Below are 16,784 nucleotides of genomic sequence, written 5' to 3' on the forward strand. Positions count from 1 at the left end.
ACATCATGAATTAATACTTTCTCATTTTTGATCTCGATTGATGCCTTTGCGCCTTCTTTCTAACCATTCACACCAAATGTTCCGTATCTTATAGTACTCTTTCTCTTCTTTCTCTTTTAATATCATCGTTAGCCTGTCCATTTCAGCGCATTCGAGGATCTTCTTTATTATTACTGTCTCCGAGGGGATAGTATCCTGCTTCCAATTTTGTGCAGATGAGATTCTGGCAGTGGTTACTATATGGAGTATAATATATTGGATGCTCCTACTAACTTTTGATCCTATTATACCTAATAAAAACAATTCAGGTCTTAATTTAATTCTTTGTCTTATTATTTCTTCCAACCATGTCCTGCTTTTTATTAGAATAGAATTCTTTTATTGGCCAAGTGTGACTGGACACACAAGGAATTTGTCTTGGTGCAAATGCTCTCTGTATACATAAAAGAAAACATACATTCATCAAGAGTCAAGAATCTTAACGATAGTCATAGGGTACAATAAGCAATCAAATCATACTGGGAAATAGTCCATATAAATTGTAAGGATACAAGTGACAAAGATACAATCATACAGTCACAAGATTAGACTAGATATACCCAATCCTGTAACCATGCTTGAATTTGTTGGTCAATAGCTCTTTCAAGAACATAAACCCTTCCATTCTCCACCCGTCAGTTAGAAGTGAAGAAGCTTCCTGGATAAGAATCAAAAGGATTTCACGGGCGGAAAAAAATATCAAAAGAGTCCAGTTGTCTTTTGGAATGGCACCTTTGGGATAACCATGACCTGGATGGTTGAGGCTCTCCATCGACACGTCCTACAGCTTCCTTTCCTTTCCTCTCTCATTAACAGCTTGTGACAGCTGTGTGCTGCTCTTGTTAGAAGATCTCCAGAAGATTGAAAGTGACTTCCCCGCCCTGGAACATCAGTTGACAAGTCTCAACACCACCTCAATTGCCTGGGCCCGCCTGCACAGCATCAACGGCTCCATGCAAGCCATGACCGTATGTGAAGGTTTTTCCCAGTTAATTGTTCCTCTTCCAATCGTTCTACAAAGATCCAGAGGTTCTAGGTTTACCTTGCATTTGTTTCTTTCCTCGCAGAACCAAGTGCGCGAGTACCAGAGGTCTCTCTACAGGGTGAGGCAACATGCCGATGAACTGGAAGAGGAGAACACGGATTTTGTTCAGGATCTGAATGCACTTCAGCACAAGGTGCAGCCATTATTTTTTTCCCTTTTCCCTTTCCATATTTGCACAGGTAATCCTCAACATACAACAGTTCGCTTAGTGACCATTGGAATCCACAACAGCACATAGACTGTTTTTCACATAGGACCGTAGGATCTATGTGAAAAAAGGCACATAGGACCTTTTTTTTTTTTTAAACCATTGCAGGAACTGGGCCTGGCTAGTCTAGTGAAGAGAAGGACCAGGGGAGACAGGAGAGCAGTGTTCCAATACTCGAGGGGCTGCCACAGAGAGGAGGAAGGGGTCAAGCTATTTTCTAAAGCACCCGAAGGCCAGACAAGGAATAATGGATGGAAACTGAACAAGGAGAGATTCAACCTGGAAATAAGGAGAAACTTTCTGACAGGAAGAACAGTTAACCCATGGAACAGAAATTGCCCTCGGAAGTTGTGGGAGCGCCATCACTTGAGACTTTCAAGAAGAGATTGGACTCCCATCTGTCAGAAATGGTGTAGGGTCTCCTGCTTGGGCGGGGGGGTTGGACTAGATGACCTACAAGGTCCCTTCCAACTCTTGGAAGGGACCTTTTAGGTCATCTAGTCCAACCCCCCCGCCCAAGCAGGAGATTATCTGTTATCACACTTAGGACTGTTGCAAGCACTCCCAACCCCCACAAGGTCACGTGATCAACATTCGGACACTGGGCAATTGGTTCATATTTACAATGATTGCAGTGTCCTGGGGTTGTGTGTTCCCCTTTAGCGACTTTCTGACAAGCAAGGTCAGTGTTGGGAAACCCAATTAATTTTTACTGTGCTACTAACTTAACTACTGCAATGATTCACTTAACAATGGCAACAAGAAAGATCGTAAAATGGGGCAATGTTCACTTAACAGCTGCCTCAATTAGCAACAGAAATGTTGGGCTCAGTTGTGGTCGTAAGTCGGGAACAACCTGTATTACAGCTGGTACAATGTACAACAAGGTGCTTTAGTAAAGTGATCTGAGTCAGAATCAGAATAGAGCTGGAAGGGACCTTGGAGGTCTTCTAGTCCAGCCCACTGCTCAAGCAGTGGCCCTATACCATTTCGACAAGTGACTGTCCAATCTCTTCTTAAAACCTCCAGTGATGGAGCACCCACAATTTCTGGAGGCGAGCTGTTCCACCGGTTAAATATCCTCACTGTTTGGAAGTTTCTCCTTAATTCCAGGTTGCTTCTCTCCTTTAGTTTCCATCCATTGTTTCTTTTCCTTGCCCTCTGGTGCTTTTGAAAATAAATTGACACCCCCCCTCCTCTTTATGGCAGCCCTTCAAATACTGGAATACTCCTATCATGTCCCCCCTAGTCCTTTTTTTCTCTAGACTACCCAAACCTCGTTCTTCATATGTTTTAGTTTCCAGGCCTTCAATCATCTTAGTTGCTCTTCTTTGCACTTTTTCCAAAGTCTTTTTTTTTAATGTGGTAACCAAAACTGGATTTTTGTCTGTGGTGACCAAAACTGTCTGGGCAAGGTTAACTTTGCTTGGGACAAGGCTCTACCTTTAAAAGAGATATTTCTCTTTTAGTTTCAGAAGTCAATGCTTAATTTTTACACCTACATGTGAAAATTAGCTATTCACCTATATGTGAATAGCTAGGAATATCCTTCTTCATGTACCAGATGTAATCACATCTGAATTTTATCAAGGGGGAAGATAAAGCTATCTGGTGCTGATTATTTAAGCATAGTCAAGCAATGAGTTGTAAAATCTTGCATTCTTCCACTTATTTGTCTTTTTCTGGAAGGAGAAATCCTTACTTGTTTGAGTTTTATCCCACCTTTATTGCTTTTATTAGTTAACTCACAGTAGTGATCTTATGAAATACTTCGTCCTATTCTCCCCACAACAATCACCCTTTGAGTTGGGTCAGGCTGAGCGAGTGTGGCCCAAGGTCACCCAAACAGCTTTCAACAACAACAAGCAACAGAGTGGTCGATGTCTGGAATACTCTACCTGACTCTGTGGTTTCTTCGCCAAACCCCAAAAACTTCAATCTTAGACTGTCTACTATTGACCTCACCCCTTTCCTAAGAGGTCTGTAGGGGGCGTGCATAAGCGTACCAAAACGTGCCTACCGTCCCTGTCCTGTTGTTTCTTTTTATTTTTCTTATATGAATCCATTTCATGTATTCATAACTATGTTTATACTTATACCTGGTGTCTTATAATCGCTTGACAAATGAATGAATGAATGAATGAATGAATGAATAAATAAATAAATAAATAAATAAATAAATAAATAAAATGGGCCTACAGGAAGTTCAGGAAGGCTGGAAATGGGCCCATTTCCAGCTTCCAGAGACCCTTTGGGGCCTGGGGAGGCCGTTTTCGCCCTCCCTGAGGCTTGACAAAAGCCTCCAGAGCCCAGGGAGGGCAAAAATGCCCTCCCCCCGGTGGTGCAGGAGACCAACTACGCCAAGCATACCATGGCCACACCCACCCAGCAACCGGGCAGAGAACCCTTTGCTAAAATTTTTGAAGCCCATCCCTGAATAGAACTCATAGTCTCTTTGGTGGTTGGCTCTGCACCTCCTTAAGTAATTAATTTCATTGTCAGAACTGCTCTTAATATTAGGCAAAAGAGAAATGATTGTACCCAAACAATTGAGAAAAGAGAACATGGCAGGTTCAGACAGCTTTGGCTGCTTAACATTTTTAGCCATTTTCCTTTGGATTCCACCAGGAATCTAAAGACTATTATGTGGTCCATCAGCAATGACCCAAATCCTTTTTAAAAAATATTACTTTATTATATAGCTGTGTCTCTGGGACAACAATGTGATTTTAAATTAATCTTTAAAGAGAAATTAAGCTGAACTCACAACTGTCTTTAAGCAAACTTCCCGATTGTTGTAAAGATTGTTGTCCTAAGAGGTCTGTAGGGGGCGTGCATAAGCGCACCAACGTGCCTACCGTCCCTGTCCTATTGTTTCTCTTATTCTTCTTTTATTTTTCTTATATGTACCCATTTCATGTATTCACAACTATGTATACACTTATACTTATTATCTTGTAAACAATTGGCAAATCAAATAAATAAATAAAATAAATAAATTGTTGGCCTGCCCCTGTACCTTTCAGTGTTCTCTAAACTGACAGTGTTGTTTTTAGGCAACAATGACCCACAGAAAAGCAAACCATCTGATGGATGTTACCCAGGAGACCTATCAGCAAGCAGAGAGCCTTGTTCTGAACCTCACCAAAATTCAAAATAAAATTAATGGTAAGGCAGAATTCTATATATTTTCCTGCTTTCAAAAAGTGCTACTTGAGAAGTGACCAATTCCAGTTAAAAAAAAACCCAGCAAATGATCCAAGAGTGATGCTTAATTCCCAAGTGTGTAGTGTACAAGGTTTGTATAAAATTTATGCTGATTGTATCTATGTAAGACTCATTTTTTCATAAGCAGCTGTTGTTGGAAGGACTCGTGTACAGATAATCCCAGGTACACAACCGCTATGATGTTGATTCTTTAGCAAAGGATCACCTCATCCCAGTTAGCCCTTGACTTACAACAATTCATTTAGTGACCGTTCAAAGTTACAACCGCACTGTAAAAAAGTGACTTATGACCGTTTTTCACACAACCATTGCAGCATCCCCCAGGGTCACGTGATCAAATTTGGATGCTTGGCAACCGATTCGTATTTATGATGGTTGTGCTGTGCCAGGGTCGTGTGTCCACCTTTTGCGACCTTCTGAAAAGCGAGGGGGAAACCAGATTCACTTAACAACCGTGTTACTAATTTAACAACCGCAGTGATTCCCTTTACAGCTGTGTCAAGAAAGGTCATAAAATGGGGCAAAATTCACTTAACAACTGTCTTGCTTAGCAACAGAAATGTTGAGCTCAGTTGTGGTTGTAAGTTGAGGACTATATGTAAATCATGGAAAATCAGAAAGCAGAAGATAGTTCCAGTCCGAGGGTTCTTTTGTACTCTAATTATTTCTCTTAGTTATATATTTGAAAGGCATTTTGGTAGCAACCGCTGAAAGATAGAAAATGTTTGCGAGCTTGAGTGTGCATTGGAAACATTGGTGTGATGGGTATACCTTGTGTACAGGTTACAAATGTAGGTATGGTTTCTGTCATGAAACTAGCATGATCGCACATCCTGGTGAATGTAAAAAAGTGAAATAATGTTTTGCAAAAACAAATAAAATGATATCAAAGACTTCCATGGGATGAGAGTCAGTAGGGTATTATTTTGCTAATTGGTTGGTGGTTCTGAATGCTGAATCCGATTAATGTTTTGGAATCCTGAGAGAAATAGCTTTCTTTTAAAGGGAAATCAAGTATCTTATGCCGGGGAAATCAGGAGATTCAGGCAGTTCAAATGATTTTAAAGATTTATTGCAAGCTTGAGCTCTTTACTAGAATCTGGCCAACTAATGGTCAAGGGAAATGAGCGAGAGATAAGAAAGGCACTCATAATAGGCTGGACTTAGATCTCTTGCGTGCGCACAGGGACTCATAACTTATGATGTATTTGACCCTCCTTCGGGCTCAGCTTGGTCATCTGCTAAGTCAATGTTGTGGCCCGCCAGCAGCCAGTGGAGCTAACAGCAGACTCAGACAGTGAGGAGGTTGGGGAAGAACATGGGCCAGTCCTGGAGTCTGCGGAAGGTTCTGATGAGTGCTCTGCGTCAGAGGCAGAAATGGGGCCAGGGCCGTCCGACAGTTATCAGCTGCCTTCAGAGTCGGAGATCAGTGAGGCAGAAGAATAGCTGGAGCCTGTTCCCGATGTGCGCATGTGCAGAGCTGCCAGGGGAAGGGAACAGTTAAGGAACAAGGGTCAACTTGAGAGTAAAGGCACAGGTGGATGGTAATTGGCCCCTCCTATAGGGAATAAAGAGGAGCAAAAGGGGAGCAGTGTTTGCAGGAGACAATTAGTTCATTTAATTAAGGTGAAGATTTGTTCTTGACTTCTTGCCAAGTATTTTCTGCTACAGGTTGCACTTGGAAGCTATAGGCCTGGCAACTCTCCAAGCCTGATAAGGTCTGTGATTGTAAATCTCTCTTGAAAGACTGTTTGCCGGGATTTTGTTAGATGTGAATGAGAGGATTCATATTAGCCTAAACAAAAGGAATTTTGTTGGGATGAGGAGTCTGGTTCGTGATTTTTGTGAAGCCTAGATCAGAACAATCAAATCGAGAGCTATATGTGCAGAGGTATGTCCTAAATCAAGCATCTCAATTGTTGTGGCTTTTTATACAGATCTCATACATCAGATGAACACTTTTACCACAGCCAATGCTAGCTCCACCTCCGCGGAAGAGTTTCGTCAGAAGATAGCTGAGGTTGGTGCAATGTTGAGGCACATGAAAGCCATGGATTTTAGTTTCCAGAGAGCCATTGCTGTTGAGGAATATGATGAAACACAGAATTGTGAGTATGACAAGAGAAAGCAAATGGGCTATGTGAGGGAGTCATTCCCAAGGATTTACTATTTACTAAGATATTCTGGAATCCCAGTTTATTGATAATTTGAGAAATGAGGCTTCAGTGAAAGGAGACTGGATTCTTAAATTCAAAATATTCACAATGTGTCTTCCTTTTCTCTCTTTTGCAAGGGTCTCCAAACTTGGCAACTTTAAGATATGTCTGGCTGAGGCATCCTGGGAATTGAAGTCCAGAAGTCTTGAAGCTGCCATTTTGGAGACACTGCTCTTTTGGAATTGAGGGAATTTTACCTCACCATCATGGAACTCTTGATGTTCATCGCTAATCTTTTAAAGTTTTCTTTCTTTCTCTCAGTGCTGAACCGCGTGAGGAATGAGCTCTTCAGCAAGTTGGAGGCCAACCAACAACTGGTCAATCAAATCAATGACCAGCTGGATCAGTACAATTCAGATTTGATGGACCTACGAGATGCCCTAAACGAAGCAGTAAATAAAACCCGACAGACAGAAGATCTCAACAGCCTGAACCGTAATCACTTAGAGGAAACCCAGGTAAAAACTGAGTGTCAAATAAACATTCCTATGCCGGTTTCCAAGTTGCCCTACGAAAGAGGGGGGGAACCCTGAAGGAGCATAAAGCAAATAAACTTAGAAGCACATTCCCAGCTTATCGCACAAAGATTGTAACTGAGGCAACTGGGTATTCTGGGCTCAAAAATCCTCTATTGGAGAGCGTGATTGATGACACCTAGCCCATGAATGTGTTCTGTAGGAGAATCTGAATTATGATACACCCAGAGAGGTGTGGGGGGGGGGGGGAAACAGGGTCGTAGGTGATTGTAAATTACGTATCTCAAAGTCGGCTTCATACAGATCATGCCAGTATATCGCTCCTAATAAATCCTTTGAAGTTTTTTGAAGTTTGGCTCGAGGCTCATGATTTAATTAGGGCGATTGTTGGAATTCTGACACTGAGATTTTCGGCTGAGAATGAACTACAATGCCCCAAGGGATTTGGGGAATACAGGTAGTCCTTGACTTACAACCATTTGTTTAGCGACCATTCAAAGTTACAACAGCACTGAGAAAAGTGACTTATGATTGTTTTTCACACTTAAGACCGTTGCAGCGCCCCCATAGTCACATCATTGGACAAATGAACCCCAAATTTCTGTTGCTAAACAAGAAGTTGTTTCTCGTCACCTTTGTTAAGTGAATCACTGCAGTTGTTAAATTAGTAACATGGTTGTTTAGTAAATCTGGCTTCCCCACTGACCTTGCTTGTCAGAAGGTCACAAAAGGGGATCATGTGACCCTGGGACACTGCAACCATCATAAAATTGCCAAGTGTCCGAAGCTTGATCACGTAACCATGGGGATGCTGCAGCGGTCATAAGTGTGAAAAACAATCATAAGTCCCTTTTCTCAGTGCCATTGTAACTTCGAATGGTGACTAAATGAATGGTTGTAAGTCGAAGAATCAGAACAATAGAAGAATCTTTCTGCAGGTGAATACAGAGAATTCTTTTAAAAACGAGGAAAAAGAACTAAAATAACAAAAACACATAATGTAACAAAGAAATTTGGGGTGTATATATGGACGAGGAGCAGAGTGTCCTGGATCAGACTTTGCACGTTATGCATTAGTACAGTGGTGGCTAACCTTTTGGGGCTTCTGTGCCAAAAATTGCACGCGCATTAGCGTGCCTGCATTTGCATGCCAGCACCCAGAATGCAATGCACATGCCCCTTCCCCAAGACCCCTGCGCATGCATGCGCAATTTCCCCCCCCCCCGCCACCTCCTTATCTGCACTGCACCTCAAAGCTGATTTTTCGGCTGGTTTGAGGCCTTTTTCGGCCTCCCACAGGCTTGGAAAAAGCCTCTGCAAGGCTTCTCAGGCCAAATTATAGGCCCATTTTGTCACTTCCTGTAATACTGGAAGTGACAAAACGGGCCTATAATTCATCCTGAGAAGCCTTGCAGCTTTTTCCAAGCCTCTGGGAGGCCAAAAAAGGCCAGAAACCAACTGGAAAAAAAAAATCAGCTGTGAAGTGCACACATGCGCAGTGAGGTAAGTTTGCCTGTGGCTCGCATGCCAGCACAAATGGCTCTGCGTGGCACTTGTGAAACGCGTGCCATAGGTTTGCCATCACAGCGTTAGTATTTAATTTATTCTTCCAAATACTCTCTTTTTCTTTAACAGCAAAAGATCAGGGAAATTGAGAAACAGTATGACACAACCCAGACTACTTTGAGTATGGCTAAAGGCTCCTTGGGGAAGATCTCTGAATTTCTGCAGATGGTTATAAATGCGAAAGAGGTAAGTGATGTAAACATTGTGCTTCTCTAGGGAAGAGAAATTATATGTGTGGCTCTAGGAACCTGAGAGGCGGGGATGTAAGAAATAACAAAAGGATGTGATCTTCACAATACCATTAGTCCTTGAGTTACAATAGTTTGTTTAGTGACTGTTCAAAGTTACAACAGCATTGGAAAAAAGTGACTTTTGACCATTTTTCACACAACCGTTGCAACATCCAAATTTTCTGACAGTGAGAGCAGTCAACCAAGGGAACAGAAGTTGCCTTCAGAAGTTGTGGGAGCTTCATCACTGGAGGCTTTTAAGAAGAGACTGGACTTCGTCTGTCAGAAATGGTGTAGAGCAGGGGTCCCCAACCACCCGGTCCGCGGACCGGTACCGGTCCGTGGAACAAATCCTACCGGGCCGCTGGTTTGCTATGGCGCCGCCATCTTGTTTTTGATGAAAAAGTGCTTCCGGTGAGCTTTTCCGGGTAAAAAGCTCACGGAAGCACTTTTTCATCAAAACAAGATGGCGGCGTAACAGCTGTGCCGGGCCGCGGCATAAAAGGTTGGGGACCACTGGTGTAGAGCAGTGATGGCGACCCTTTTTGTTACGGTATGCCTAAAGTGCGCGCATGCTGGCACCCACAATGCAATGTGCCTCGCCCCCACTGTGCATCCCAGCTGATTTTCGACCCGTTTGAGGCCATTTTCGCCCTCCCGGAGGATCGAGGGAAGCATCTGAAGCCTTGGGAGGCTGAAAAACAGGCCCATTTCAAAGTGACAAAACCGCCCCGTTTTTCGGCCTCCCGAGGCTGCAGAGGAGGACGAAAATGGCCTCAAACGGGCTGAAAATCAGCTAGGAGGCGTTCGCATGTGCAGTGTAGGTAAGTTTGGCTGGGGCTCGCGTGCCCGCGCAAATGGCTCTGCGTGCCACCTGCGGCATGCGTGCCATAGGTTTGCCATCACGGGTGTAGAGTGTCCTGCTTGGGCAAGCGGGGGAGTTGGACTACATGACCTACGAGGTCCCTTCCAACTCTGTTAATCTGTTAAAATGTGTTAATCCCTGTGGTCAGGTGATCAAAATTCGGATGCTGGGCAACTGACTTGTATTTATGATCAGTTGCAGATTCCTGGGATCACGTGAACGGCTTTTGCGACCTTCTGACAAGCAAAGTCAATGGGGAAGCCAGGTTCACTTAACATCTGTGTTATTAACTTAACAACTACAATGGTTCACTTAACAACTGTGGCTAGAAAGGCCGTAAAATGGGGCATAACTTACCTAACAGATGTCTCACTTAACAAGCTAAATTTTGGGCTCAATTGTGGTTATAAGTCGAGGACTATCTGTAACTGTTTCATGAATACTAGAGGTGGTCCTCAACGTACAACCACAATCGAGCCCAAAATTTATGTTGCTAAGTGAGAAATTTGTTAAGTGAGTTTTGCCCCATTTTACGACTATTCTTGCCACATTTCCTAAGTGAATCACTCCCGGAGTGACTTTGCTTGTCAGAAGGTCGCAAAAGGAGATACAATGACCCTAGGACATTGCAACTGTCATAAATATGAGTCAGTTGCCCAGCCTCTGGATTTTGATCACATGACTGTGGGGATGTCGCAATGGTCGTAAGTGTGAAAAATGGTCATAAGTCACTTTTTTCAGTACTGATGTAACTTTCAACTGTTACGAAACAAACTGTTGTAAGTCAAGGATTCTCTGTACACAGAAAAACGCTTGTAAGGTTAGGGAGGAAGAGGAAGTGTGTTGACTTTTATGATCCTGAGGTAGTGTTAAAAAATATTGCTTGGGACAGAGCAGTGTTTCTCAGCCTTGATAACTTTAAGATCTCCCATATTTCCTTGGGCAGCATAGCTGGCTAAAGAATTCTGGGAGCTGTAACCACAAGCCTTCTGGCTGGGGAATTCTGGGAGCTGAAGTCCACGAGCATGGCTGACTGGGGAATTCTGGGAGCTGGTCCACGAGCATGGCTGACTGGGGAATTCTGGGAGCTGGTCCACGAGCATGGCTGACTGGGGAATTCTGGAAGCTGAAGCAAACAAACATGGCTGGCTGGGGAATTCTGGGAATGGAAGTCTACAAGCATGGCTGGCTGGGGAATTTTGGGAGCTGAAGTCCACAAGCATGGCTGGCTGGGGAATTCTGGGAGTTGTAACCCACAAGCCTTCTGGCTGGGGAATTTTGGGAGCTGAAGTCCACATGCATGGCTGGCTGGGGAATTCTGGGAATGGAAGTCTACAAGCCTTCTGGCTAGGGAATTATGGGAGATGTAACCCACAAGCCTTCTGGCTAGGGAATTATGGAAACTGAAGTCTACAAGCATGGCTGGCTGGGGAATTCTGGGAATGGAAGTCTACAAGCATGGCTGGCTGGGGAATTCTGGGAGCTGAAGTCTATAAGCATGGCTGGCTGGGGAATTCTGGGAATGGAAGTCTACAAGCCTTCTGGCTAGGGAATTGTGGGAGATGTAACCCACAAGCCTTCTGGCTAGGGAATTATGGAAACTGAAGTCTACAAGCATGGCTGGCTGGGGAATTCTGGGAATGGAAGTCTACAAGCATGGCTGGCTGGGGAATTCTGGGAGCTGAAGTCTATAAGCATGGCTGGCTGGGGAATTCTGGGAGCTGTAACCCACAAACCTTCTGGCTAGGGAATTATGGGAGCTGTAACCCACAAGCCTTCTGGCTAGGGAATTATGGAAACTGAAGTCTACAAGCATGGCTGGCTGGGAAATTCTGGGAATGGAAGTCTACAGGCATGGCTGGCTGGGGAATTCTGGAAGCTGAAGTCTATAAGCATGGCTGGCTGGGGAATTCTGGGAGCTGTAACCCATAAGCCTTCTGGCTGGGGAATTCTGGGAGCTGTAACCCACAAACCTTCTGGCTAGGGAATTATGGGAGCTGTAACCCACAAGCCTTCTGGCTAGGGAATTCTGGAAACTGAAGTCTACAAGCATGGCTGGCTGGGGGATTCTGGGAGTTGAAATCCACATACCTTAGAGTTGTTAAGATTGGGAAACACTGGCTGAGGTGATTATTGTAGGAGGCCTCAGGTGTTTGGATATTCTTCATAGCTCCAATTCTTTGGAGGGGGCCCTTCAGTCAGAACGAAAAGGGACGGCAAAGCAGGTCTTCTGAATGGTGGCCAATGCTTCTCTTGTATTACAGGAATCTGAGAAGCTACTAGCTCAGCTAGATGGAGCCAGATACCCTCTGTCCGAGAAGGCGAAGGAGTACACGTTGGCAAGCAACAAGATCCAGAAGGTGGAGTTGGCAGAAGAACATGCAAAGCTCCTAGATGAACTGGCACGAAATCTCTCCAGGTAACAATTGCTTCAAATTTGCTTCGTTTGTTCTCATTTCCTAACCAGCTGTTGAAATGCAACTGAAGCTTCTATCCTTAGAAGGACCATCCTATTCCTTCCCGATTATAGATAGTCCTCAGCTTGCAGCAGTTCGTTTAGTGACCTCTCAAAGTTACAACGGCACTGAAAAAATGAGACTTTTTATTATTTATTTACTTATATTTTTTTTTTATTAAATTTAAATGCAGCCCCATCTCACTATCAGGCGACTCTGGGTGTCTTACAGAACCATAAGTAACAAGACAGACAATGAAAAAGTTAAAAATATTATTACAGGTAGTCCTTGATGTACAACCATTCATTTAGCGACCGTTCCCTCCCTTGTGGGAATCCAGACTACATTCCATCACATGTGGACACAAATCGATCACCATCAAAGAGCTAAATATTTTTAATACATCATCTATTATTAGGTTTTACTTTTGAAACTACAGTATTTTATCATCCTTTTTAAAGTCATAATTTAGCCCCGCGATGGCAAACATATGGCACACGTGCCAGAAATGGCATGCAGAGCCATTTCTGCCAGCACGTGAGCCGTCGCCCGGAACAGATCCACTGCGTATGCGCACGCGCCTCCCGCCAGCCAGCTGATTGTTGGGTATCTGCCATGCATGCCCAGGAGGTGAAGCGTGCGCGGGACATGCACTGCATGTGCAGGGGGGGCAGGGCACACACGGGGGGGGGAGGTGTCATATGAGAATGCCTCTCTGCACATGGTGCGCAGGGAGCCGTGTGTGCATTGCATTATGGGTGCACGCACTTTTGGCACACAACGACGAAAGGGTTAGCCATCACTGATCTAGCCTATTTCAAAACCCCTGGATTCCTGTATTTTTATAGACCTGGTTTCTTCTTTCTGATGATACTATTGCAGATGCAAGGAAGGGAAATTTCAGGTCTTTCCACATCCTTTCCTAGTCCTGGTTGGTTAGACCTTCAAAGGCATGGAGGTGAGAAGAGAGAATTGGTAATAAGTGGTGGGATTAAAAAATGTTTACTACTGGTTCTATGAGAGCGTGCTTTGCGCGTGCACACAGCGTTCAAAATACACCCATTTCAAGCACTACAGCTTACCTTCTAGAGCAGCCCTGGTAAGTAAAACAGCTGAGGTGCGGGAATCCACGGTGCTGCGCAGATCAGCTGAGCTGAAAAATGTGGAAATATAGGACAGGATAGGATGGGGTCAGATGGGCGGGGCCAGCTGATCATCAGAGCTACCGGTTCTATAGAACCGGTCCGAACCAGCAACCTCCCACCACTGTTGGTAATGGAACTTGGGAAAGACCTATCCATGAAACTGGATTTCTAGCCTCCATAAATTGACCAGCTCTTCTGCAAGCTACCTTCTGTAGGCAGTCCTTGATTTATGGCCATAACTGAGCGCCCATTTTCTGTTGCCAGGCGAGACATTGGTTAAGTGGATTTTGTCTTATTTTATGACCTTCCCCCAGTTGTTAAGCAGCTCATTGCACTTGCTAAGTGAATCACTAAGTGAATAAAGCTTCCCTCGGTGATTTGGATTGTCGGAAGACACCTGGATGGGTCGCAAATGGTGATCCCCGATGCAGCAATTGTCATAAATATGAGTCAGTCTGAATTTTCATCACGTGACCGTGGGAATGTTGCAACGGTTGTATGTGTGAAAGGTCATAAGTCACTTTTTTCAATGCCATAGTAACTTCGAATGTTCACTAAATGTAACGTTGAAAGCCGAGGCCTACCTGTACTGAAATTGTGAGGGAATAAAAGTAACAGCACTATTGAAACTTCAGGCCTTCTGTTAGCAGCAGGAGCCAAGTTGGGACTTCTAATAAAAACAGTGTCAGGATTCCAGCAATCACCCTAATTAAATCATGATTCTCGAGCCAAACTTCAAAAAACTTCAAAGGATTGATTAGAGGTGACATACTGGCACTGCCCTGTATGAAGCCAACTCTGGCACACATAATTTACAGTCCCCTGTGACCCTGTTTCCTCCCTCCCCCCGGGTGTCTCATAAACCAGATTCTCCCATTGAGCACGTTCACAGGCTGGGTGTCATCATTCACGTTCACCAATTAAATATATTTGCAGGCAAAAACTCTGGTATTTTAGTTACAACCTTTTAAAGATAAGAGTTGGAATGTACTTTCGCTCCCCCCCCCTTTTTATGGCAAGTACTAAAACAGGCATAGCAATGTTTTATGAGTTGACAAAAAGTCCTATCTTTTTGTTCTCCAAAACAGCATTATCCATGGCACAAACCAGGATAGTTTTATTCAAAGAGCCATCAATGCTTCCAATGCCTATGCCAGCATCATTGAGGCGGTGAGGAATGCGGAAGAGGCAGCCAGCAAAGCCATCAATGCTTCTGATGAAGCTTTGAAGGTAGGAATGTTTGTCGTGCAAACTCCATTGGAAAGAGGGCTAACACCAGCTCACCTGCCAAGAGCTGGCAGTCAACTTCCCTCTATTATCCGGTGTAATAATTTTGTTGTTCTAGTGAGACAGCTGAGGCTTTCACAGAGGACTGCTTTCTCCTTAGATAATTTACAGATACTTGGCAGATAATGGTTAGAGTAGCACAGCTTATTCAAAGAAAAACAATCTTGACAAAGAAGAATTCATAGTTTTTGCTTGATGACATGGGAAAGGTTGCCAATCAACGTCTATGCAATTGCAACCTCCCTTGTCCAGTTAACTGCACATCTCTCTTCAAATTGTACTGGTTTAATTTCATAAAGGACACAAAAATAATTCAGTTCAGCATTAGCAAAATTGGGAACGGTATTTGGAAGTACGGTGTCTTGTCAAGGATGGAGACTCAGTCCTTGTTGAAAAATGGATTAAGGAAGTATACATTCATCCCAAAGGTGGCAATTGGACTTTCTTGTTTTTTTCTTTGAAGATGTTTCACTTCTCATCCAAGAAGCTTCTTCAACTCTGGCTGGATGGTAGAGAATGGAAGGAATTATATTCCTTGCAGACAGCTGGTCATTTGTGTCCTTTTAGAGAGTTGTTGAGTCCACTTGGAGGTTTAACTATGTACTCAGGGTCTATAGACTTTTAGCTATGCAATTTGGGATGAACGCCCTTGGAATGGTGTGGGAGTATGAACAGATTTCCAGAAAAATTGCAGACTATAGGTACCATTAACTCAACGACCTTCTGAAAGTGACCAGCTGAAAGTGCAAATGACCAAGCTGTCTGCAAGGAATATAAATCCTTCCATATCCAGTCAGAGCTGAAGAAGCTTCTTGGTTGCCTTTTGTGGGCGCACGGGGAGCGTTTTAAAACGGGCAATTTTAAGCATGAAAACTTACCATCAGTGCTGGTGAGTAAAACAGCTGAGGTGCGGCAATCCGCTCTGCCACACCTATCAGCTGAGCTACAAACAAAGGAAATATAGGACAGGAAAGGGCGGGTGGGCGGGGCCAACTCCTGACCAGCGCAACCGGATCGCTAGAACCGGTGCAAACCGACAGCATACCACCAATGAACAGTAGAGACCGGAGGAGGAAGAGAGAGCACCCAAGAGAAGACAACCAATGGAGGCTAGAACTCTTGTATAAGGCATGGGTTCAGAATGTTCTGTGTGAATTACTGGGCAGGTAAGGTGAGACCGCTTATCTTCTATATTTGCAGAACGTCCTCAGACATAACCTTGGAGACAGAGCAAAAGAAATGAAGAAAGATAGCAGTGCTTTAGAAGAAGCTGTGAAGGAAGAGCAAAGGAAACTCAGCGGAGGTGAGCAAGAAACCAGCAGCACCTTCTCCATCCAATCTGGTCCATTAGACCCTCCTTCTCTCTTTTTGTTTCCTGTTTATTTATTCTATTTTCAAAAACAAAATTACAAATCTCTATTTACATTAACAGCATCGTGTCATTAATAATACATATATTTGCTTTTATACCTATACATCCATTCTTATTTCTATATTCTACCCATTTGTTCCAGCTATCCCAAATCACATAATAGTCCAATTCATCCTTGCCTTTTAATTCCGCTGTGAATTAATCCATTTCCCCACAGTCCTTTATTTTTTGTATCAGGTACTCTTCGGATGGTATCTTTTCTTTTTTCTAGCCCTGTATGAAAGCTATCCTCGCCGCCATTATAATATGTATAATGATGTATTGGATAGACTTGCTAAATTTCCCCTTAATTATTCCTAATAAATATATTTCCGGTTTAAGTTCTAATTGGTAATTTAAAATAATCTGTAATTTCTCATAGCCATCTTTGTATCCCCATCCAATATTTTTTAACTTCTGGGCATTGCCACCACATGTGAGACCCTCTTCTCATCTGGGTCTTTCCTCTTAGCCCCATTCACCACCCTTGCATATCACACACGGCATTTTATCATCTGAAGCCTTGGTCTTCTTGATGGCTCTTTATTGTGCTTAATGGATCAATGGAGGTTAGAGTTTTTGGGTTCGGTCTGATTACAGCCTGCCCAGAAC

The 16,784-nt window shown here is 43.6% G+C and overlaps 1 protein-coding gene across 1 annotated transcript in view; it reads left to right on the top strand.

Annotated features, from left to right (window-relative positions):
• LAMA5 (laminin subunit alpha 5) overlaps positions 1 to 16,784 on the top strand; it is a 225,391-nt gene that overhangs the window by 177,375 nt on the left and 31,232 nt on the right. Inside the window, exons 49-57 of the mRNA XM_087959198.1 lie at positions 856 to 1,007; positions 1,107 to 1,217; positions 4,349 to 4,460; positions 6,458 to 6,628; positions 6,998 to 7,194; positions 8,848 to 8,964; positions 12,138 to 12,292; positions 14,563 to 14,704; positions 15,962 to 16,064. Of these exons, the coding sequence (XP_087815324.1) occupies positions 856 to 1,007; positions 1,107 to 1,217; positions 4,349 to 4,460; positions 6,458 to 6,628; positions 6,998 to 7,194; positions 8,848 to 8,964; positions 12,138 to 12,292; positions 14,563 to 14,704; positions 15,962 to 16,064 (1,260 nt within the window). The remainder of the gene's footprint in view (positions 1 to 855; positions 1,008 to 1,106; positions 1,218 to 4,348; positions 4,461 to 6,457; positions 6,629 to 6,997; positions 7,195 to 8,847; positions 8,965 to 12,137; positions 12,293 to 14,562; positions 14,705 to 15,961; positions 16,065 to 16,784) is intronic.

Source organism: Notechis scutatus, chromosome 3, assembly GCF_049901735.1.
Source record: "Notechis scutatus isolate UNSWTSFEM ecotype Mainland chromosome 3, rNotScu1.2, whole genome shotgun sequence".
Taxonomy (NCBI): Eukaryota; Metazoa; Chordata; class Lepidosauria; order Squamata; family Elapidae; genus Notechis; species Notechis scutatus.